General features: G+C 52.6%; 2 protein-coding genes across 2 annotated transcripts in view; both read left to right on the top strand.

Moving 5' to 3' along the window:
* LOC311197568 (peroxidasin homolog) overlaps window positions 1-8,825 on the top strand; it is a gene marked incomplete at both ends in the record, with an annotated part of 44,591 nt that extends 35,766 nt beyond the window's left edge. Inside the window, 8 exons of the mRNA XM_084271343.1 lie at window positions 2,024-2,132; window positions 2,853-3,010; window positions 4,240-5,743; window positions 6,208-6,342; window positions 6,970-7,178; window positions 7,831-7,945; window positions 8,303-8,396; window positions 8,730-8,825. Coding sequence (XP_084127469.1) covers window positions 2,024-2,132; window positions 2,853-3,010; window positions 4,240-5,743; window positions 6,208-6,342; window positions 6,970-7,178; window positions 7,831-7,945; window positions 8,303-8,396; window positions 8,730-8,825 — 2,420 coding nt within the window. The remainder of the gene's footprint in view (window positions 1-2,023; window positions 2,133-2,852; window positions 3,011-4,239; window positions 5,744-6,207; window positions 6,343-6,969; window positions 7,179-7,830; window positions 7,946-8,302; window positions 8,397-8,729) is intronic.
* A 5,397-nt stretch (window positions 8,826-14,222) lies between these two features.
* LOC311197937 (tyrosine-protein kinase Srms-like) lies at window positions 14,223-22,429 on the top strand (the record flags this gene model as incomplete). The annotated part of the gene is made up of 8 exons (XM_084271786.1): window positions 14,223-14,578; window positions 16,868-16,989; window positions 18,098-18,264; window positions 19,194-19,332; window positions 19,770-19,928; window positions 20,879-21,060; window positions 21,227-21,383; window positions 21,742-22,429. 8 exons carry the CDS (start codon window positions 14,223-14,225, stop codon window positions 21,933-21,935), a joined length of 1,476 nt encoding a protein of 491 aa, XP_084127912.1. The 3' UTR covers window positions 21,936-22,429.
* Window positions 22,430-24,456: the final 2,027 nt, after the last annotated feature.

Here is a 24,456-nt window from a genome sequence, read left to right on the forward strand (position 1 = left end):
CTACACTGCAGACAGATAACTCTGTTTTTCCTTTAGCTCTCGTGGCCAGGGGGGTTGGAACTGTATCACCTTTGAGGTCCCTTCCAACCTAAAGCATTCTGTGATTCTTCACAGATGTGGCCCTTGCTGGGGTGATGGGAGTCGCTGCCTTGTGTCACCCCATGCACCTCCTAGCTGCTCCTTGCTGTTTTCTCAGTGGAGCTGCAATTCATAGAATCATAGAATCATAGACTGGTCTGGGTTGGAAGAGACCCCAAGGATCACAGAGTTCCAGCCCCCCTGCCACAGGCAGGGACACCAACCTCCAGGCCTGGAGCTACACAAGGTTGCCCAGGGCCCCAGCCAACCTGGCCTTGAACACCCGCAGGGATGGGGCACCCACCCCCTCTCTGGGCAGCCTGTTCCAGCCCCTCACCACTCTCTCTGTAAAAAACTTCCCCCTAATATCCAATTTAACCCTTCCCTCCTTCAGCTTTAATCCATCCCCCTTGTCCTGCCAGTCTCTGCCCTTTAACAAGCTGATTCCCCTCCTGTTCCTCTGCTCCCTTCAGGGACTGGAAGGCTGCAATGAGGTCCCCCCACAGCCTTCTCTTCTCCAGGCTAAACAAGCCCAGCTTCCCCAGCCTCTATTCACAGGGGAGCTGCTCCAGCCCTCTGATCATCTCTGTGGCTCCTCTGAACCCTCTTCAACAGCCCCACATCTGTCTTGTATTGCGGGCTCCAGACCTGGGCACAGGACTCCAGCTGGGGCCTCAATTCCTCCCCCTGAAGCCAAAGGTGGTGTCTGAAACCGCCTCCTGCAAGCCGAGCTGTCGGTGTGCACAGAGCTGCTGCCTCTGCTGGGAGGAAGGAACTTATTAAGATGTGCCAGCACGCTCCCAAGTCATGGTCTGGCTGTAACCTCACACGCTGGGGAAGGGAGAAGGAGAACAACCTTGTGGCTGCGAATGTGGGGCTTTAAATGTTCCCTCAGTCCCTCGGGGGTGGGAAATAAGTCGCTCGTTTTCCAGCTACTGCTCTGTGCATTAGGGGAGCTGTAATGAATAAAGAGGAGTAGCACGTTTCTGCTAGTCAAACCAGAGGTCAAGAGCAGAAATCACACTTCTCAGAGGATAGGCAAGGGGGGAAAAAAAAGATCAAAGGCAAGCAATGAGGTTAAAAATAGAAGTAGAAGCTTATTCCTCAAGCACACAGGAGTAACCGGCACGAATAGTGGTAGCTTATTAGATGTGTTTAGTATAATTTTCTATACAGGGGCTGTATGCAAGGAGCTGAGAACAATATGATATTTCTTTGAGGTTTGGAATTATTCCTAAGGTAATTTCTGTGATTTATTCTTGACTGGTACCTCATTTTCCAGCTGGCTATTGCATACGTGGGTGGCCAAATGGGAACGGGTTTGTCTGCTGTGGCAAAGACCCTGGCTTAAAAATGCATTCTGTAGTAATTTTTAGGAATATATGTGTTTACTTCCAAAGGTATTCAAACCACAGCTTCCTTTTGTGTCTTAAAATGATGTATCTGAGGCGCTAACGCTAAAGGTGAACTGAATTTAGAAGCACTCCTTAAAAGTATGAGCAATACATTCAAATTAATTACATGAATTTGAGGAGTTTCTTTTGTGGACAGTAAATACACTGTTTTCAGCTAACCCACTGTGTTTTTTTATATTTTTCTTCTTCCAATTTAACCCCCAACCAAAGCAGACATTTATTTTCCAAGCTGTACAGGAGCAAATGTGTGAATATGTGTGTTCCACAGCCATCTCCTGAAAAAGCCACCTTTTTTTTTTTTCCCCCAGGCAGTTAATTTCTTCTTAACAGAAGAAATAATTAAATAATTAAAACAGAATATCTGTTTTAACAAATAAATTCATGATGTTTCTGTTTAATGGAAATATGGATTGACCCGCAGTGGAGTTCCTACAGGGCTTGTGCTGATACACAGGTTTTCTGGAGCTTGGAAAACAGATGAATATCCATGTAAATGTAGAATGTTTTGTTCTCTTTTCTGCTCTGGGAAGCCACAGACGTCGGTCGGAGCGGTGACACATTTGTAGCCACATCCATCCGGGAAGCCATCAGCAGCGTGGACCACGCCATCAATTCCACACGCACTGAGCTGTTCAGCAGGTGAGTGTGGCAAGTGCCAGGATCTGAGACCTGGAGCAGAAAAGAGATTGAAAACCCCCATGAATGAAGCTTTCTCAAATCTTGTTTCATCGTTGGCAAGCTGCAAATGAAAGCTGCAGCACTGCTTTGAGTATTGGAGGTTGAAGCTGCACCATGTAGGTGTAAGGATGCGATAGAACTTTGCATCAGGCATTTGGGATTCTGGAAGAGTTGGATACATGAGTTATCACCTCTTACGTCACTGATATCTGCAGTGTACATTCTGTCAGCTGGCTCCAGAGGCAGCACACAGAAAAGAATATAATCAATGTCATCATGTTATAAGTGTAACAGACTCTGTGTAGGGTGAACAGCAATAATAATATGAGAATTCTAACCATTCTCTCAATGAAAAATGACTTCCTGAGTGAATGGTAATTCCCTCCTCTTCCACCCCAATATATGTTTTCATTGCAAGGTAGACCATTTGTATTAAGCAGAAAACCTTTGGGTTTCAGCTGTTGAAAAGGGAAAAATAAATGACTATGCTAGAAAAAAAACCCCAGGGTTACTAAGGAAATTAAATATATGTATTTTCCTGGGGAAAAATATCCTTTCTTTAATCATCTGCCATACATTGGCAAGCTGCATCATTCTTATGCACTGGGCTTGGAAGTCAAGAACCAAAGCAGAGCCTGTTTATTTTAATGTTCCTGCATCCCTTCTAATTGCTTACAACAGACGTCCCAAGACTCCCAATGACTTGCTGGCTCTCTTCCGTTACCCCCGGGACCCCTACACCCTTGAAACAGCCAGGGCAGGTGAGATCTTTGAAAGGACCTTGCAGCTGATTCAGGAACACGTGCAACAAGGTCTAATAGTGGATATGAACGTCACAGGTAGGAGAGATTTTATTTCCCTTCTTAGCTTTGGGCAGAGGATTAAATTAAAACAGTGGGTGGATAGTCAGAAAGTGCACTTTTGGGTATGTCAGGAGAAACGTTACCTGGGTTGCAGTGCTCACTTACATCTCCTGGTGTTCATAGCAGATGGAGGGCTGGTCTTGTGTTTACCATACTGGGAACTCAGGGAAGTGTTTCAGTTCCCTGTTTGCTAAAGACTTCTTGACCAGCTGTGAAAGCCCTAATCTTTCAAAACCTTTACCCATCTAACTTGGGTAGGCATGCCTTTGTGGATCTGAGTTTTGACCCCTCAGCATTGTGGACTGAGGCATTCTTTGTTCTCCAAGTGGCAATGAGGAAAATGCTGCACACTCTGAGTATTTGGGTGCTACAGCAGAGGAAAGGAGGTCTTGCTCCTCCAGCTCTCAACTGCTTTGACCTCTTAGCTACAAACTCAGACGAGTTCCAGCTACTCAGGTTCCTCTTATCGAAGCAGGATAGCAAACAACAAAGCAATACAACACCAGAAATACCCAGTGAGGTCCAAGCATCCAGCAGCTGGACCCCAAAACCTGCCAACTGGGACTTCCTTTATTTACAACAGACATTCCCATGCCCTGTGTGTTCTCAGCTACACCTCTGAGTCACTGTGTAGCAGGCGTGTATGTTCGGGCCCATAAATATTTTTGTATTCCATGCTGTGAGGAGTGTCTCTCCAGGCTGCAGGTCTTGTCTGAGCTGGTTGGGCTGCCAGCCTCTCCTCCTCATTGCCCTGTCAGCATCCGCACAGCGCAGCATTATTCAGTGCTTGCGCGTGGCGCAGTGCCCTGGCAGTCACCCTCAGCTTCCCTGCTGCTCGTCACGTAGGGTTCTGGATGGTTGATGGAGCTCCAGGTTGCACTGATAACCCAGAGAGATGTAAAATGAACCCAGGGTGGAGATTGAGACCACCCCCATGGTTGGGTCTGCCAGTCTGGTTCCTAACTTCACAGAGTTTATACTAAACTCTTTTCCTCTTCTTCTCTGTGGCCCTCTGATACCATCTTGTGCTGTCTTTAACCTTCCATAAATTACCCAGCAATGCCATGATCAGAGCCCCAGCCCTCCCCTGCCCACCCTGACAAACCCAAGCAGCAGTTTCACACAGAGCACTTACATGGGATGGTGGGAACTGGGCAGCTCCAGCAGCTGTGGTCTGACCTGGTGCTTTGTCTTTACCTTCACAGGCTATCGGTACAATGACTTGGTGTCCCCTCACTACCTGAACATGATTGCCAACCTGTCGGGCTGCTCTGCCCACCGCCGCACGCCGAACTGCTCCGATATCTGCTTCCACAAGAAGTACAGGACCCACGATGGGTCTTGCAACAACCTCCAGCACCCCATGTGGGGTGCATCTCTCACAGCCTTCCAGAGGCTTCTCAAACCTGCCTACCAGAACGGATTTAACCTCCCCCGGGGCTTTTCCTTGACAGAAGATGCCAGAGACCTGCCCCTTCCTCTACCCCGCCTCGTCTCCACCGCCATGGTGGGGACAGAGACCATCACCCCCGATGACCAGTTCACGCACATGCTGATGCAGTGGGGCCAGTTTCTGGACCACGACATGGACCAGACGGTGGCAGCCATTAGCATGTCGCGCTTCTCAGACGGAGCACCCTGCAGTGAGGTGTGCAGCAACGACCCACCCTGCTTCTCCGTCATGGTCCCCGCCAACGACCCTCGCGTCAGGCACGGGCGCTGCATGTTCTTCGTCCGCTCGAGCCCTGTGTGCGGCAGCGGCATGACCTCCCTGCTGATGAACTCTGTCTATGCCAGGGAGCAGATCAACCACTTGACGTCTTACATCGACGCCTCCAATGTTTATGGTAGCACAGAGCAGGAATCGCGGGAGCTGCGGGATCTGAGCAGCCAAAACGGGCTGCTGAAGCAAGGGCAAGTTGTTCCCAGCTCAGGGAAGCATCTCCTTCCCTTTGCTGTGGGGCCACCCACTGAGTGCATGAGAGATGAGAACGAGAGCCCCGTGCCATGCTTCCTGGCAGGAGACCACCGTGCCAACGAGCAGCTGGGTCTCACAGCCATGCACACGCTTTGGTTCCGGGAGCACAACCGCATTGCCACAGAGCTGTCCGCCCTCAATCCCCACTGGGATGGAGATCTCCTGTATCACGAGGCACGGAAGATTTTGGGTGCCCAGATGCAGCATATCACTTACGCCCAGTGGCTCCCCAAAGTCCTTGGGGAAGCTGGGATGAAGATGCTGGGTGAGTACAAAGGCTACAACCCCAACATCAACGCAGGGATTCTCAACGCCTTCGCCACTGCTGCCTTCCGCTTTGGGCACACCTTGATCAACCCCATCCTGTACCGGCTGAATGAAACCTTCCAGCCCATCCGCCAAGGACATATCCCCCTGCACAAGGCCTTCTTCTCCCCTTTCAGGATCACACAGGAGGGTGGGATCGATCCTCTCCTCCGTGGGCTCTTTGGGGTTCCTGGGAAAATGCGGGTCCCCTCTGAACTCCTCAACATGGAGCTGACAGAGAAACTCTTCTCCATGGCACACTCTGTCTCGCTGGACTTGGCTGCTATCAACATCCAGAGAGGGCGAGACCATGGCATCCCACCTTACAACGACTTCAGGGTCTTCTGCAACCTCTCATCTGCGCAGGAGTTTGAGGACCTCAGAAATGAGATAAAGAACTTGGAGATCAGGGAAAAGCTCAGGAGGTACTGTAGCCTGGCCTTGGAAGCATCAAAATCGTTGGAGATCAGTCAGTGAAAAGCTTCTGATCCTCCCAGGACACCCATCAAATAACCTTCCCAGATATTGCTACCTACAGATGTTAAGATAGGGTAATAGCTGTGGTTTAAGAACGGGGTAAGACAAATGATGTCTAGCCAAGTGATCAGTCTGGTTCTGAGTGGAATGTCATCAGGCACTGCTGCGGTGTAGTTTGGGAGCAGATTGAGCCTTGGAGCTATTTTCCAGGGAGACTAAACTGCATCCTATCTGCACTGGCTGCCCTTTTCCAAACAGGCCTTTATCCCATTGTCTTTTAGATAAGACCATTGTAAATATTGCCCAGCTGAGTTCCTTACATCCAAATGCCTGTGATAGGATCAGATTTCTTTTTTTCTTCACTCTTTGATAGTCTTCTAACTTCTGTTTTTTAATATCTTTTACCCTGCAGTTTATATGGGACTACCAAAAACATCGACCTATTTCCAGCACTGATGGTGGAGGATCTTGTCCCCGGTACCAGAGTTGGACCAACGCTGATGTGCCTGTTAACAACACAGTTCAGAAGGCTGAGGGATGGAGATAGGTATTATCACTGAAGTCAACACAAAGTCTGTTTTGTGGGATTTTTTTCCCTTACAGGGAGGAAGAGAATCTGTGTCTTTTGGCTATTTCTTGTCTTATGATATGAGGAAGGGTCTCCTCTGTCCAGTGCATTTGCAAAAGGACTTGCCACACTTCACATCCATGTGTCCTTTCCTGATTTAATCACTCTCATTTCACTGCAGGACACTGGGCACCGTTAAGGATGTGCCCAATGTCTCCTGAAAATGCTAGAAAATGCCCACATGAGCTCCTGTGAATTCTTGTTTGCTGGTGTGTGAGGCACATCTTTGCCTGGTGATGCACTTTGGGACAGGAGCATGGTTCACCCATGACCCAACCTGCTACGGTGTAGCTGTCAGAGCCATGGCATCCCCCAGCAAGGGGCTGTACCTGCGGGTGGTGGTACCCTGCAGCTCCAGCCAGCAGTTTGCAGGGGTTCAGGTGTTCAGAACAGGGCAGTCTGGATTTGATGCCACCTGATAGCAGACTAAAAGCCCCTGAGGGGTGTGGGTGCTGCGGCACAGACGTAGGGGGACTCTTCTCCCTCTCCCAGCCTCACGTCTCCTCTCCTACTCCTGAGTCATGCTGTGATTACACCCCACTGCAGGTTTTGGTATGAGAATCCTGGAGTCTTCACGCCGGCGCAGCTGACTCAGATCAGACAGACATCCCTTGCTCGTGTCATCTGTGATAACAGTGACCACATCCAGCAGCTCCAGAGAGATGTCTTCCGGGTGGCGTCGTACCCGCAGGGGATGGTTGGCTGCGAAGAGATTCCTGCTGTGGATCTCCGCTTGTGGCAGGACTGTTGTGAGGGTAAGGAAGGAGGCTGCTCTAGCACCAACAAAGGTGGGGGTGGCTCTGGGTGGCATTTGTCACATGCTGACACCTTGTATGAAATGCCAGGAGGATACAATACCATACAGTTCCATTGTTAGGGACCTACAGCCATCATCTAGTCCAACTGCCCAACCACTTCAGGGCTGAACAGAAGTTACAGCCTGTTATTAACAGCATTGTCCAAATGCCCCTTCCACACTGACACATTTGGAGCCTTGACCACCTCTCTGGGAAGCCTCTTAGCTTCACTGAGTGTGGCCAAAGGTCCACCTAGTTGAAGGCTTCTGGCAGAAGCCAATAGCTCATGGTTAGGGGGGTGACTGAAACAAGACGTAGGCATGGTGACCCCCACCACATGTCACTTTACAGGTTCAGTTTGGAGGCTGTGAAACACTGCCAGTAAACCACAGATCCTGCCATGGTCCCTTTGTGCTGTGTGCTGGCTACAGATCTCCAGCTGAGCCATGAGTACCCTGTTACACGTGGTAGTTGCCTCCTCCCCTCTGGCGTAAGGGATGTGTCACGGGGGGATGGTGAAGGAGGGCAGCGCTGCCTCTTGCTGCCTTCAGTCCAGATGGTTCTGCTTTAAACACAAATGCTCACTGCAGCCTTTCTCTTCCTTCCCCAGACTGCCAGACACGTGGGCAATTCAGGGCCCTTTCTCAGAGGTTCCGAAGTAAGAGGTCTCCTGGCTTCAGCTACCCAGAGGAGAACCCTGCCAAGCAGAACCCTGCCCTCCCCAGGTACAGTATCACCACTTGTTTCATCTCTGGTTTAGGAAACATCAGAAAAGCTTTAAATAACTCAGCCCATTCTGTTCTTTGCAGTCAGCATTCTGCAGAGGTCTGGAGGTCAGGGGTGTCTCAGTAGATAGATGCTGAGCTCAGAGTCCTCCAGTGCTTTAGTGCAGAGTCTGACTGATACTTGGCTGTCTGGGCTCCTTGGCCGTTTCATTGGCATCTCTTGGCTGGTGAATGTGGTGGTCAGGCCCTTCTGTTTGATGCTTACTTGGAGGCTGATGTTGGAGAAGGCAGAATGGTTCTCTCATCCAGGAAGCTGAGGTTTGCATAATCCCTTTCACTTTTTATCCCTTACCCCAGAAACGTGGTGCCTTCTCCAGGCCCTTCCTCCAGAGAGCATCTCGAGTCACTTGTGGCTGAACTGGAGAAGACAGTTGCTTCCCTACGGAAACAGGTAAAGCTTTGTGCCCCAACGTCTGGGGTCACCCTGGAACCAGGATTTAGCTATTTGCTATGGGCAGCCTCTGCAACTTCTGCATCCTCCAGAGCCAGGAGCAACCAGCTGATCAGAGGGAACTAGCTGCAGGTACAGAAGAGCTAGAGTAGGGAGAGAAGAGATGAAGCTGAGCCCTGTGAGCTCAGACCTCTACAGCTGCAGGGTAGAAGCAAGTCTGAGCCTCAGTGGAGGTGACTCGAGCCAGCATTTTCTTCTTGCACATCAGGATGAAGATTATCTGTGCAGTGATGCAGACTCCTCTTAGAGCTGCTGCTTTCTCATCCCCACCAGGTGAATGCACTGGAGACCCAGCTGAGGTGGCACCACAGGGACACCAGCGTGCACAGGCAGGGGAAGAACACTGGAGACAAACAGAGAAAAAGATGACTGTTGCCTGTTCACATCAGGTCAGTGTGTGTGTTCTGGGCTGGGGTCCAAGAGGGGGGTCAGTGTGGTGCTGCTGAGCATGTGGTGGGACACCTGAGCAGCCTTCATAGGCAGGAGAGACTGTTGCAGGAAGGAATGGAGCAATCCAGTGATGAATGGGACAAGACGTAATAGGCTTAAATGCAGCAGGTTAGACACAGTCCTACCAGTAATGATTAGTGACTCACTGGAATGGGCTGTCTGGGGACGGTGTGGCGTAGTTATGGCATATCCATTTCTGGAGGTCTTTTAAGAACTGGTTTGGCAAAGATGGGGAAAGACATAAGTATAGGATGGACCAGGTGGACTGGGTGAGGTGTCTCAGGCCTATTCCTCTGGGACTCCAGGTAGGTTTCTTCTAGCAACACTTAATATCCCAACCCCAAATCCCCACAAAGGCCCTTTGTGGGGAGAGATATCACAAAGTGCTGTGATGGAGCAGATGGACTGGTTCCTCCTCAGAGTAACAAGGACATAGGGGCAGATGGAGCAATCCATCATTTGCCTACATATTGACAAAGAATTCCCCCTCAACAACTGAGTCACCATGCACTTCTTTTCTAAGAGCACCAGTCCTCTGCTCATTCAGCTCCAGACAAGGGAGTGAGGATGTTCAAGTGCATTTTCAAAGTCCCTGTCAGCACTTCCCAGCCTGGGGACTCCTGCTCAGCTGTGGCAGGGAGCTGGCAGAAAGCTGTGCAGCCTCTGGTCCCCTGTGTTTAGGGCCATGGAGAGCACAGACTGAGGTCCCTTAGCCTGCTTTCCATGGAGATCCCTGCAGCCTTGAAAGAGGATGAACAACTCGCTGGCACCTGCCAGTCTGGAGGAGGTGTTTAATGGCTTTTACGTGCTGTAAATGATTACTCCAGGGACAGGAGCAGAGGAGTTATGCAGAAGGGTTGTTCTGCCAGGCAGTTTGTACTAGAAGGAGCATCCTCTGGAAGTCAGATTACAGGAGAGGGCAAGGAAAGGCTATTCTGTGCTGGTAATCTCAGCAGAAAGCAGAAGGGGAAGCCTGTAGACTGGACACACTATTTTCCAGTCTCATTCAGTGTGTTGGTCCTCACAGATTTTCCAGTTGAACAGTGGTTTCCATTAGAAATATGGCATAAACTGTAGTGTGACACACATGAGTTGGCCTTTTCCTTGCCATCATCTGCAGATCCTTGAGGAGCACTCTAGGGTTTACAGGGCCCCTTAAAAAGTATTTCTCTGTGTTTAAAGGGCTGTTGCTATTTTCATGCTGCAATCACAGACCTGCTGGGTGCTGTACAAACACCTCACTTCCCAAAGAGTGTTTTTTTTTCTGCTTTCCTGTGCCATTTCAGGTGCCCTGTGACCTGTACTCCTCCTTCCCACCAGCCAGTCCAACCCACTCCCAGAGACAGCAGCTGCTCTGCCTCCTCTCACACCTCCTGTACCGCTCCCTGTCCAAGAATGACTGTTGTGCCTGTACCAAACCCTCTGCACTGACTGTCTGCAAACCCCTCAGCCCCTGAACCATTTTCCTCCAGGGATGGGCTCTTCCCTCTTTGCCAAGATGCCACTTTCCTCCTTGGTCCCCAGGAAATGGAGAATAGCTGAAGGTGCTTTAGTGCCACCGCTCTGCCCTACACCTCTTCCCGTACAACGCTGTCATCATCCACCACCCTTTGTCTGCAATGTCCCGTGAGCACCCAACTGAAATAACTCATTAAGAGGTGAAGACCTTTCCCAAATGCACTGCGATGCCAGGAAACACCTGGACACATCTGGGATAAATAAATAAAGCCAAGAAACCCAAACCAAGCCCCCAGCCACCGTCACGTGCCAACCGAAAGAGCCAAGAGCACCGTTTGGGCTGGGCTTGTTGTCCCCAGCAGCAGCAAGGAGGTGAACCCAAGGCCTGGGGAAGCCCCCCACCTGTTTGGGTGCTGCAGGACAGGATGCCAGACACAGCAGAGCCTGGCTGCCCACGATGCCAACATCAGCCACTGTGGCGCATCCTGAGTTACAGGACCCCACGAGTGACCTGCAGGGACATGTCCCAGTGTGTGACCTGTGTTGTCCAACTTCCAGCCCCTCTGGGAGATTAATTGGATTTATTTTTCTCTTCTTCCCCCCCAACCCCTCAAAAAAAAAAAAACCCCTCTTTGCTGGAAGATGTATTTTGAGCATAAATGCAACAGGACCTTGAACAGAACCTCAGATAATTAGAGGTAATGGGCTCCCTCATTAGTGGAGGGGAGCTGCTGGTTTCTGTCAATTAGTGCTGGAGAACACGGTGTGCAGTGTTTGACATATGGATGAATGCAAAGTGCTCTTTGTGTTTATTGCTCCCAGGTGCTCTGCAACTAAACCAGGACTATGTAACCAGCTCTACCGAACAGATCTTCTGCCTTTGGTGCTCTTTGGAGGTGCTCTTCAGTGGTGCTAGAACTAAAGTCCCTGTGTACCCACCACAGCCCAAAAATCTGCGGACAGATTGGTTGTTAAGACACCCTTGTAAGCTGGTCACAGGGACTAAAGAGAAAATACTTGATCCATTAGATATCTGTGCCTTCCTTATCTTTCTCACCTTTCCTGCATCCTTCCACCTTCTTTACCCCACTGCAAGGACCAGAAACTTTGGTGAACATGCTTGTTTTTTCTTTCTCCTTCCCCCTTTTTTGGTTTGATTGGGGTTTTGGGGTTTTTTTTTAGATGTGTTATAGTACCAAAGGGATTCAAAGCAGCAGGGATGCTCCTGGAACTTAATAGGAAAATAAAAAAAAAAGATACTTGATAAAAGATTTGTGATTTATCAGCTATTTCCTGGTGTGGGACTCTGGGTTGTGTGTGCGTGTCCTGTGCTGTGCAGACACAGGCTCGCAGTGATGAGTGTGTGTGTGTGTTATGCATGTCTGGTAAGCACAGCTCAGAGGCAGTATTTAGTCCTCAGGGATGTTTGTCATCTTGAAGTACTCTTTCATTTAGGTGCAAATCAGGATCCAGAGCCTTGCGTGTTACAAATCAGCTGCACTTGTCTATCTCTTGTACCACTAGCGAATCTCATCTGGCAAAGGTCACTAAAGGTAAATCTGTCTCCAGTCTCCTTCTGCAAACCGCAAGTTTGCCAAGTCCTCATTCAAAACAGTAAGGCAGAGATGTTCAGGGCTTGATCTGATCAGATAATCTTTAAAGGCAGAGCTGAGCAGCCCGTCTTCCTCCTGATGGAGCCTGAGGTGAGCAGCAGGCTTGTCAGAAGTGGGGATCATAGAGCCACAGAATCACAAGGGTGGGAAGGGACCTCCAGAGCTCATGGGGTCCAACCCCCCTGCCAAAGCAGCTCCCCAGCTCATATTGCACAGGGCGGCGTCCAGACGGGGCTGGAATCTCTCTGGAGATGGAGACTCCACACCCCCTGGGCAGCCTGTCCCAGGGCTCCCTCACCCTCCCTGGGGAAAAGTTCTTCCTCTGCTCTAACTTGCAGCCATTGCCCCTTGTCCTGTCCCCACAGACACTGACAAGGGGCTGCCCATTTCCCCCTGCATCCCATCCTTCAGATACTGATAAACATTAATAAGGTGCCCCCTTGGTCTTCTCTCCAGGCTGAACAGCCCCAGCTCCCTCAGCCTTTCCTCACAGGGGAGATGCTCCAGGCCCTTCATCATCTTCATAGCCCTTCCCTGTGTTGTACACCTGTCTGTGCTCCATCCTCTGTTCCCTTCCCCCTGGGAAAAATGCACAGGGAAAGGTACCCATCCCTGAGCACCATGAGGGGAGGCTGTGTGCTGGGCAGGATGGGAAAGACCTTGGAGGAACTGCCCATCTATTCAGGTGCTACTTTGGTAAGTAGGGAGCTGTAATATTTTATTAAAGACTCCCCTTTTCTCCTAGTTCCCATCTGTGCAGCAACACGCAGAGCAGAGCCTACTCCAGGAGCACTGTGTACTTCTGCCCCGGGCTTCTCTGCCTGTGGGGTGGGGAAAGAACTGATCCCCAAACCCAGATACTGAAATCCAGCTTCTGGAGGTTGATCGGGCATCATGGGACAGCCAGGACATGGCAAGCCCAGAGCTGCCAGCCCAGGGACAGCTCCAGTTTGTTCGTACACCACACGGCTGCAGTTTACAGCCCAGACCCCTGCAGTAAATTTCCCTTTTGTTTTCTTCTTTAGACAATCTCTTTCAAAACCCAACTGCAGACCCAAAATGAGCTACCCAGGCCAATTATACGCAGAGGAGGATTGAAATAATGGGCTCAAGGCCAGGAGTGGAGTTGCCAGGCACAAAACTCCCACTAATTAAATGGAACAGTTAAGTGACAAAACCCAGGCAGGGGCTGGGGGGTGGGGGCTGGAGATGGGATTTCTCACCAGACCAGTGATCATCAGGCAGATTAAAGTGGATGTGCAAGATCTGAGGTGAAAATCTCCATCCTTTGGGCAATGTCTGTGGCTGCTGGGTTTGGTGGTGGTGGGGTTTGTAGCATGTCTGCACCTGAGTGTCACTGGAACTGTGAGGAGCATGGGTGTGCTGGTGGCAGCAGGAGCTGAGGTTGTGTGCCAGGGCTCAGCCCCGGGTGTCACACAGGCATTGAACTGACCAGCAGAGGACCTCCTGATGCTCAGGGGGGCCCACCTCTGCTGGAGGCTGAGCAAGCACTAGATCCTGGTGGATCTGGGAAGTGGATTCCCTGGAGATCCTCTGCAGTGGGGAGTTGGTGGGAGGGGGCACATGCTTTAGCAGGGTAACTCTGGGAAGGCTTTGCAGACCGAAAGGAAAGTTATAAAACTGTTACAAAACTCCCACTATCCACCCAGCAAGTACCCAGGCTACTTCAGACCTCTTCTAATATTTTTTCCTCAATTCAGTTTTAACTATCACACCTTTGTGGATGCAGAAGGAAGACAAATACCCTCCCACACAAGTGAGATCAAGACTATTAACTGGAGTCAGCCACTTGTCACAAGAGCTGCTTGAAGAGCAGAGAGCTGTGTTTACCAGTGCTCTGGTAACAAGCAGGAGAACATGCTTTAAAATAGTAATTATTAAAAGGGGGGGGGGGGGGGGGGGAAAGCTGTTCTCCTTCCTGGAGAGCCATGAGCTCGGCTCCAGCTGTGCCCGGCTCCCAGATGTGCCCCCGGGTCTGAGCGTGGGACTCCCCGCCTGCAGACTCATCCCACCTGCAGACTCGCCCCACCAGATGAACCAGTTTCACTTTCAGAAATAGGAAGTTCACTGGGAAAGGCCGGCGAGCGCCCAGACGCGGGCGAGGGACGCGGGACGGCAGCATGAGCCGCCCGGCTGGCGGCACGAACCCTGGATCGCCCCTTCCTCCGGCTCTGAGAAGCGCGGTGCCATAGACCCCCCCTGCACCCACAAGCACCCACCAAGGATGGAGCAGTTCGTGCGGAAGCGTTTGACCTTCCTGACATCCTTCTGGAACAAGCTCCGTCCCCGCTCCGTGCCGGAGAGCTGCTCACTGGGGTATCTTGGTTCCGATTCGGTTTCGCTGCACTCGGAGCCCAACTCCATTTCCTTCATCCCCAAGTCCTCTCTCTGTATCGCTTTATACGCTTTCACAGCCCGCAGCGCAGAGGAACTGAGCGTAAGCGCAGGGGACAAACTGCGCGTCCTCAGAGAAGAAGGAGAGTATGTCTTAGCCCGGCGGCTGCTGGGGGAGCCGGCCATGGGGTATGTTCCTGCTGCCTACGTGGCCAACCTCAGCCAGGGCACCTCTGCTCACCGGCCGTAAGTATCCCATGGTCTGGACCCATGGGGGGGGGGATGGAGGCTGGACCAGGGCAGCATTTCCCTGCCCAGGGGAATGCAGCGCTCGCCCTACACGTGGTGGGGAGCATGAGATCCTTGTCTCCTGCTTTTGCCATCACTGGTGGTGGGTTTGAGTGGGGATCTGCCCTCCCATGGGGCATCTCCTGCAGCTCGGAGGAGTGGTGGTGTTCAGCACAGCAAGCAAAGGCTGGGGGATGTGCTGGGGAGGGGGAAGGGGGAATGGAGTTACTGGTCCCTTTCCCAGGCACATCAGCCTTGAGCAGGATGGGGGGTGGGGGGTCTGGGCTGGGATACAATGTGATGGTGTGCATGGGTGCAGCTGTGGTTAAATGGTCTCTTGCTTGTTCTGGCTCCTGTCCCTCTCACTCTGCATTAAAGAGGAGGCATCAGGAAGGGACGGAGCTGGGGAAGCTTGTGCCCGAGCCCTGCCAGCTGCAAAGGGTCTGAGAGCGTGAGGAGAGGCAGTTAGGGTTGGGACCTGCTGGGAACCCCAGAGCCCTGTAGGGCCACTCTGCCTTGCTGCTGCCATCTGGCTCCTGCTTGTGTGGGGCTGGGGACCCTTTCCACATGGGTGCCTCTCCCACCCGCCGTGGAGCTCAGGTCGCTGTCTCAGCCCTCTCACAGCTGGGGAAAGCCCAGGTTCATCGTTGCATAAGGCAGCCTGGTCCCAACACGCCGGGTGAAACTGCTGCTCCCTCCATGCCAGGCCCTGAGTCATGCTGAGTGACGGGGATTGCATGGATGGGGGGGGGGGTGTAATCACCCCACAGACTCCCCCAGCACTCACCCTGCACTACCGGGAGCAGGGCTGGAGAAAAGGGCTAGAGCGAGCCTGGGAAGGGGCCCTGATGTGCCAGGCCATCTACTGCAGCTGGTGGGGTGGCAGAGACCCTCTCTTGCTCCCCTCGCTGCGGGTGCTTTGGAGGAACAGGCTGCCTAGCCTGGAACAGGCTGCCCAGGGAGGTGGTTGAGTCACCATCCCTGGATGTGTTCAAAAAAAGGGTAGATGAGGTACTTAGGGATATGGTTTAGCTTAGGATGGGAATGGTTGGACTTGATGGTCTTCAAAGGTCTCTCCCAACCTTGTGATTCTGTGAAAGCAAATCCTGTCTGGTTTGAGTGGTGCTGGGACGCACCAGTGGGGTCCATGGGGCTGGTGAGATGCTTCTGTCCCATGGCACAAAACCCTTGGGCAGGCTGAGTGTACGTGTGTACGTGTGTGTGTGCACAGCCCCTGTGCAGCCCTGTCCTGAGGACGGGGGTGAGGGAGATGCTGCAGTGTGGGACAGCAACTGTCAGCAGACGTGCACGGCTTTGCCGCCAGCACACAGACTGTGCGGAGCCAGGGGTTGGAGCTGGGGGTAATTTGTTCAGCTCTCTAACTCCATCACATATAATTTCCTGCACGGCTTCTCAGAGGCTGGTGATCCCAGGTAAAGACGAAACCCCTGGCTTTTCACGTCACAGCTGCATTAGGCTGGATGAAGCAGCATCTCATCCACTCCCCCGTGTGTCCTGCTGAGTCTGGGACCCAGGCAGCCAACCTGCCTTTTCTTGCTGGAGAGCTGGGGATGAATCTCGCTGCTGATCAGGCACAGGAGAGGGGTTTGGCTGGGTTGTCCCCGCTGGCTGGGTGCTGCTGAGATCCCCAGCCAGCACTGCCATGTCTGGAGCCGCAAAGGGCAATTCCCAGAGAGGTTTTCCATTGATGTGATTTGCTTATGGGCTCTGAGAGTTGGTTGTGTCCCTGAGCAGCAGGTGAAGTACAGCACAATCCTGTGCCTGTAGCTGCGGCTGTCACAGCAGGACACATGGGTATAACCCCACCAGAACATCTTCCACGCAAGTGCTGACAGGCTGTCAGCCCAGGTGCTCAGCTCCCTGCTGCACTATGACACGGGGGTAACCCTCCTGATTTGGGGGACAGAGCTGAGACCTGCTCAGCTGGAGGCAGCAGAGCTCGGGCATGGCTAGAGGAAATGGGCTGCAGTCAGTAAGCTGCGATAACACGCAACACGTGCTGGCAACCCCAAGGGAAGGAAGCAGCCCCAGCACAGGCTGGCAGTGGTGTGAGCAGGCAGGCATCTTTCCAGGCTCTGGGATGCTTGCTTAGTGGCTGCCATGGGGGAGCAAAAGGTGGGAGCGTGCTGCTCCCCATCCCTGGCTCCGAAGGTGCTGTGGTGGGTACAGCCCCACTTGTGCACCATCTCTTGGCACCACACTAACCCCTCTGCTCCGCTCCCACAGCTGGTACTTCAGCAAGATCAGCCGGAACGAAGCTGAGCAGCTCCTCCTCTCACCTCCCAACCAGCACGGCTCCTTCCTCGTGCGGGACAGCGAGAGCAGCAAGGGCGAGTACTCCCTCTCAGGTAATTTTGTGGTAATTATCCAGAGAAAATGAGCACAGGGAAAGGAACTGAGCTGTTCTATAGGGGCAGCTCCTGGCTTGGTCAGGGCAAGGTGAAAAAACACAAAAAAGGCACTTTACAGCATCTTGTTAAAGTGAATTGGCCGCTTGCTCACAGCATGGGGGAAGCTTAGAGATGCAGGTGTGGATTGCCAAATTGCTGTGGCAAAGGAAAGTACGTTCCTCCCATCCAGAGTATGAAAGCCACAAACAATTCAAGGCGACTTAATGATGGTTTCATGGCACTGACTCTCAGGGTTTCATTCCAGTGGCTTTTGTCATCTGAGAGTTGTCTAAAAACATGCTGCCACTCCAGATTACCAGGGCTTGGGCTGTTCCCATGGACAGAGATCTGAATTCAGGTACCAGGCAGTGCTGTTATGGTCTGGTGCACGTAAAAATAACCTTGAGAAATTCACAGCAGACCCCACATTGTCCCTACGTCCCCTCCCTGGGCTGTGGTGTGCCTGCAGGAGGTCCAACCATCACCAGTTTACCCACCTCAATCAGCAATCATAGAATGGCATGGGTTGGAAGGGACCCCGAGGACCACAGAGCTCCAACCCCCTGCCACAGGCAGGGACACCAACCTCCAGGCCTGGAGCTACACAAGGTTGCCCAGGGCCCCATCCAACCTGGCCTTGAACACCCCCAGGGATGGGGCACCCACCCCTCTCTGGGCAGCCTGTTTCAGCCCCTCACCACTGTCTCTGGAAAAAACTTCCCCCTAAGATCCAGTTTTAACCTTCCTTCCTTTAGCTTTAGCAATGATGAGCTCCATCACTCTCAAGCAGTTCATTTGTGTGGGGAGTTATCCCTGCTAATACATCATCATCCCTCTGGTCCAAACGAGCCCTGCTCACCCATGGCCAGGAGTATTCTGAGCCAGGAGGTGGGAGCAAAAGGGATGGTGAGGAGTGGGACGTAACACCCAAGGGTGAGTTGTGTTGCTTCAGGGTGAATTAATGGACCAGCAGCCTGGAAAGGAGAGCTGGTGAGAGCTGGCAGGGAGGTGGGAAGGAGCTGACAATTCATGGATTGGATTTTCCCCCTCCTGGGCTCCCCTGCAGTGCGGAACCACACGAAGGTCAGCCACTTCCGAATCTGCAAGAGCCCCGGGGGCAGCCTGTACATCCAGAAGGGACATCCCTTCCCCGACATGGAGGAGCTCCTCGCCTTCTACACCGAGCACTGGAAGGTCATCCAGAGCCCCTTGCTGCAGCCCTGCAGCCCTGCGGTGCGTACACCAGCGGCACGGCTTGGCCAAGGACCCAAAGATGGGCCAGGGTGGCAAGGAGGCAAGAGAAATTGTGGGAAAATAGGAATTACTAGTCTGTCCATTTGGGATTTGTGCTTTATTAAGCTGAATTTAAAATACACCATTAGCATAGTGGCCAGCTTCCCCTTTTACCAGCTAGGTTAAGGCTGGGCATGCCATTGATAGATATTTTTGACCAGCCAAAATGCACAAGCTTGGCTGAAATGCCTTCTCCATCTCAAAGACCAGAAGCCATGCTGTTAGAAATCCCTTTGATAACAAATCTGGGAATACCCCTGCTTCTATTTTTCCTAGAGTGTAAGAAGACCACGTTGCTTTTATAGAGTTGTTATAGCAATTAGTGTGGCACTCATAATTCCAATTAGAGTATTAATCCCAAATTGCCAACTCATTTCCTGATTAGAATTCCATTCACGGATTATGCCTGAGAAATAACAATTAAATGTGAATAATTCAAGAGTGCCACTCAAAGGTGGGAGATAAAAGAAGCACCTAATGAGCTATATAAAAGTCTGTATCAGCCGTAATAGCAATAATATTAATTTACTCATTTTTATTCATTGGTGGAAATGGAAAAAAAGCCACCTCTGAGGCCTGATGAGGAGAGAATTATGACTTGAATTCATGATACTTCATGTAGTCTCCAATAATGTGTGCCTTGGCCACGCTGGCTCCCAGCAGAGGTCCATGCAAGGGATGCCCCACATGCTTTGTGTCCCCGAGTGAACATTTAGCAGGGACAAAAGCAATGTCCAGGCTGCAGTGTAGGAGGTGGAGCACATTGTCCTGCTCACTCCTCCGTGGCCACCAGGCCTGGTGCAGGCTCCTGCCTGCAGATCTGGTCCTGCCCAGCTGGCTGGTCCTAGCGTGCGATGTCCATTTTGCAGACCCCCCCTGAGAGGGATGGCTGGGAGCGCCCGCGCTGGGAGTTCACCCTGAGGAGGAAGCTGGGCGAGGGCTACTTCGGAGAGGTGTGGGAAGGACTGTGGAGGAACACAGTGCCGGTGGCCATCAAGATCATAAAAGGTAGACAGAAGAGAAGATGCTGACGGTGGCCTACTGGGTCTCTTGTTCACTTGTCGTATCGGTCACCCCCTTTCCTCTTGGTCCTGTGTCTGTTTTGTCAAGCAAACTGTGGTAGGACCTGGCAAGAAGCCACTGGACTATTTCTGTGGGCACACCTAAGCTTGGGGTTCACCTTCATAAAATGGTTCTGTCCAGTGGGTTTGTGATAAGTCCAGGGAAGTCAAGTCCTGATGGGACCATGATCCTGAAAATGGGATCCAAAGCCCTGTGGGAAACATCTCGTGGGTGTTTGAGGCACAGGTTATGCAGACACAAGCTTTGAGAGTAGGGGTGGCCTGTGAGGAGGAATAAGACCCTCATCCCAGTTGGAGGTGCTGAGCTCCCAACATCCATGTGAGAAAGCAGCTGACAAAAGCCAGGTTGGTTTTCTCTCCCAGCCGACATGAAAGCAGAAGACTTCACCAAGGAGATTCAGAACCTGAAGCGTCTGAGGCACGAGAAGCTGATCCAGCTGCATGCTGTCTGCTCACTGGATGAGCCTGTGTATATCATCACTGAGCTCATGCGGAAAGGCAACCTCCACAGCTACCTCAACAGTGAGTACTGGTGCTGGCACTGTGGTGAGTGGGTTCCTGGGGCACTGATGCTTTGCAGATGCTTTCCATGCCCTGGAATGGCCCTACAAACCCAAGTGAGGACCCTGAGAGAGAGTGAGTCTGGTTTCCATCCCACTTAGAGCTGTGGTAATGCAGAGCAATCCACAGGTGCCTGGTAGAGATGGTCTTGGGTTCACTGCAGAGATGCAGTCTGGTGTGAGTCCTTTGGTGTCCATATGGGTTGGGCCCATATCAATCCAAACAGTGCTGGTAGGGATCTTCACCCGTCCTCCTTCACCCACCCATGGGCTGCCAGCTCCCACCAGTAGCCAGAAACTCTGCTGCCATGTTTGAGCACCAGTGCTTCCATTAGGAGTGTAACACTGAACCCAGGGCCAGCAGCATGGTTCAGTTCACACGCAGAGCTGGCACCAGGCCATGCTCCACGCATCACCTGACCATCAGTTTATTTTTCTTGGCCTTCCTTTTCCTGACCCAGTAATCAGTCTTGAAGGGAAACAAGACAAACAGCTCCCACCAAGACCTGTTCTTCTACTGGGTACACCCCCTCTCCTCCCCCGCACTGACCTCATTTTTGGTTAGGGTTCCAGCAGCATTTGGTGCCTGAGGAGCTGGAACTTGCAGGGAGGGTGGGTTGAGAGGCCAGGCTAGAGATTTGCATGACAGAAGGTCACCTTTAGCTTTGAACAAGCCACAGACATCTGCATCTTCATTGCAGCACTGGGCACTCTTCAAAGCTCACCCAGTCCTTTTCCCTGGGGAGCATGTGGCTGTACTGAACTTCCCACATGGCACAGCCAGGACAGTTAGGTAGGACTTCAAGGTTTTACATGTTCTCCTGGTCCCATGTTGCCTGTGCAAGGTCTCCTTCCAAACCACAACACCCAAAACAGATGTTCCCCCAACGCTTGTATCCTCTGGGTTAACAGGTCCTGAAGGGAAGTCCCTGGGCACTTCCCACTTGCTCAACATTGCCTGCCAAGTGGCAGATGGGATGAGGTACCTGGAGGAGAAGCACATAGTCCACCGGGACCTGGCGGCCAGAAACATCCTGGTGGGTGAGGAACTCACCTGCAAAATCGCTGATTTTGGACTTGCCCGACTCCTCAAGGTAGGTCAGTGGGATGCTGTGGTCCCTCCTGTCACCCCAAGCCACCAAGCTGCAGCTGTCTCACTCCCTCCTCCTCTTTCCTGGCTGGCAGCCCCAGCAAAGCCCCCAAAGGAGCAGCTGTGTTCATCACACCATCCCTCATGACCCATCTCCCATTACTTTCCAGGATGACATTTATTCCACCAGCAGCAGCACCAAAATCCCAGTGAAGTGGACAGCCCCAGAGGCAGCCAACTACCGCACCTACTCCCTCAAGTCCGATGTCTGGTCCTACGGGATTCTGCTCTATGAAGTCTTCACCTATGGGCAGATCCCGTATGAAGGTAGGGCTTCCAGCCCCCTCCAGTGCTGCTCTGTCCATGTGCTGGGCAGCCTGACAATGGTCCCCAAAAGCCAACATGTCATGAATTGTCATGTTGCCCCTTCCACACTGGCTGTGGAAGAAGCTCCAGGTGCATGGGGAAGTTATTGCCCGCTTTTGGGATTGCTTAGAGGGATTGCAGAGTGGGAACAGGACCTGAGGTGGTATGGGCTGGATGATCTCCACAGCCTCTACTCCACCACCCACGTGGCAGAGAGAAACCATTTCACTGCAGTGCCAGTTGACAGCCCACTGCAGGTGTCCCTTCAGGGCATCCTCTGGGGACACCAGACTCAGGGACAGCTTCTCCTTCCTTGCAGGAATGACAAACCAAGAAACCGTACGGCAAATCACCAGGGGCTACCGCCTTCCCCGGCCCAGCTCCTGCCCTCCTGAGATCTACAGCATCATGCTGGAGTGCTGGAGTGGGAACACAGAAGAGCGTCCTACCTTCTTGGCCCTACGGGAGAAGCTGGGCTTCATCTACAGACGGCTGTTCAGCTCCCTCTCCTGAGGGATCCCTTCCCACCATCCTTCCTGCACAAGCCCCTCCAGGCCAGCTCTTGCCAAGAAGCTCCTTCCTTCTGGTTTGCCCTCTCGTGGGGCTCCAAGGAAAGCACATTCCCACCCCCCCAAAACAGCCCATGGTCCCTCTCAGTCAGGATGCAGGGAGGTGGCCAAGGGAAAAGGCAACGAGTTGTGGAGAGCTCGATGCCAGCACTTGGCTGTGTAGCAGCCTGGAAAAGCCCCGTGGTAGTGAAGGCATCACCCAGAGTTTACATCTTCATTCAGCCAGTAGGGTGGGAGGTCCCTGCCCTCCCCACACCAACGTGAAGGTTTGCAGTTCATGTCCAGTCGTGGCTCCGCTTGGTTTTTCTTGCAGTGTGTGTCCAGTGTATTTATCAATAGATGTGTGTGCATCCAGCCCTGCCAGTCCCTGCAGGGCATTGCTGGATGCTCTGCCCACACCGTGCTGCTCCCTTCCCTGCCCAGGAAGCAATGGTCTCAGTCCCACTCTTGCCACCACAGATAAAACCACCTTCCACTGATACAACCAGCTTTGTGTCTCTTTGGTCTCCGTTCATCCAGGAGTGCATTAACCTGGACACCACCCGTTTCCCAGGCAGCAGCCCCAACTTGCCCTGAGGACCCTGCACCGGCAGCTCCTGCCTGGGCTGCTCCGCTCTGGCGCCTCATCTTGCTCATCATCACTGGACTGTCCATGGCAGTGCTGGACGGACTCTGAAAAGCAGCCCAGGAGCAGTGCCAAGGCCCTGGGGTGGTGCAAGGCAGGCTCCTCAGGCCAGCCCAAGCATGGCTGCTTGAGCACTGACACGCTCGAGACACCAGTGGCAGGAAGCATGATGTGCTGCAGTGGAAAGGCAGCTGGGTACAGCCAGGGCTGCCTGGGTTTAGCTTTCCCCTGACAAGCCTGTTCGTGGGGGTAAGTTCTCTCTGAGCAGAGCTCACAGGGGTGTGCAGCTCAGCTCCCCTCCCACTGCAGACTGACTCCATGGCTGGCAGGTGATGGAGTTGCCACGGACATGTGTGGGGCAGGCTCAGAAAGATATTAAAGCTGCAAATCTGGCTGCCACCAGATGGAGCTCAAAATTAAGCTGGGAGGGAAGGGTGTGCGTGGGGTGACTGGAGTGGTGGGGCTGGAGTGGGGAGCAAGGGTCACCCCAGAAGCAAGGGGGGTGGGCAGAGCTGCCTGCAGCCTGCACCGGCCCGTCACACGCCTGGCTCCGTGCAGCTCACTGCTGCCAGCAATGCCATCAAAGGCAGTGTGGAGGGGTGACGTGGGGACACAGGGACACGGGCCAAGCCAAGTGCTGCCCCAGCAGCTTTTCCTTCCTCTTCTGCAGCTGCATTAGAAGCTGCTTGGGTTTGCCCTCCAGCACGGTCTGCTGGGCATTGGCATTTCTCTGGCTTTTAAAACCAGGCAGAGCTGGGGGGAGCCTGGATTTCCTCACCTTCTCTCAGGATCTTACCCTGGGCAGGGCCTTGCAGCTCTCCGCAGCCCAAAATCAGAACCAGGGGGCCTTTCCCAACATCCATCCCATGAAGGTAGACCTGTGAGGAGCCCAGTCCCTTCTGACTCCCTTCCAGGGTGGGCATTGCAAACACGTGTTGTTAAGGCATATTCACCCGCTCTGGTTTCAGCCTGGCACGTGCCCCATTGCAGATTCAGCTTGACCAAGTGGCATTTGAAAGCAGCGTCAGGCTCCATTTGAGCTGCTCAGGTTGTTTCTATTTTTAAGGTCCCACATCAGCCTTTGAAGAAATGGGGGGGGGGGGGGGGAGCAGACCTGCTGGAGGAAAAAAACCCCAATATTCCCCAAGCAGCAAAAGGAAGAGGAAAGGAAAAGGTGCTCACACTGGGGCTGCTGTGAGCGGTCCTCCAAGGCGTTGTGGTGGCACAAGGAGCACTGCAAGGGCCCCGAGTGTGTGGAAAGCACCAGGAACTGTTTTCCCAAATATGTGAGTTAATCAACAGCCAAAACATGGTGTCTTGTCAAGCGGCACATGGCGGTGGCAGGGGAGCAGAGGAGGTGACATCGGTCCCTGTGGAGGTTGGTCTCATGGGTGGTGGGGATGCTTTGGGAGGGGTATGGTATATGAAGTGCCCTTTTGTCTTATTTGCCCCAGTGGGCAGCACAATGATCCAAGACTCTGGAAAGCAGATGAAAAAAAGCAGTAGGGGTAGAAAGAGCACAAAAAGGAATGTATTTATTTGCTTGTAAGATGCATTTCCTGAACTCAGCTGAGTGTCACAACACGGTGAGAAAGGCCCTGCAAGCACTGCCAGGTCTTTGCTCCCCACCATGCCATGCACTGCCTGGGAGCACAGGCCAGTGGTGGCCAAGCTTTCCCTGTTTTTTTTCCCTTTTCCAGCCCTGACAGAGCAGCAGCCTGTGTGAGATTTCACAGCCACTCACAAAGCTGCCTGAAACTCAGCGGGGCTTCTTCAGGCAGTTTTGCTTTGTTGCCCACAGAGCCCCAGCATTGGGGCAGCTACTCACTGATGCTGCAGT

This window comes from Gallinula chloropus (assembly GCF_964237585.1).
Source record: "Gallinula chloropus genome assembly, chromosome: 16".
Lineage (NCBI taxonomy): Eukaryota > Metazoa > Chordata > Aves > Gruiformes > Rallidae > Gallinula > Gallinula chloropus.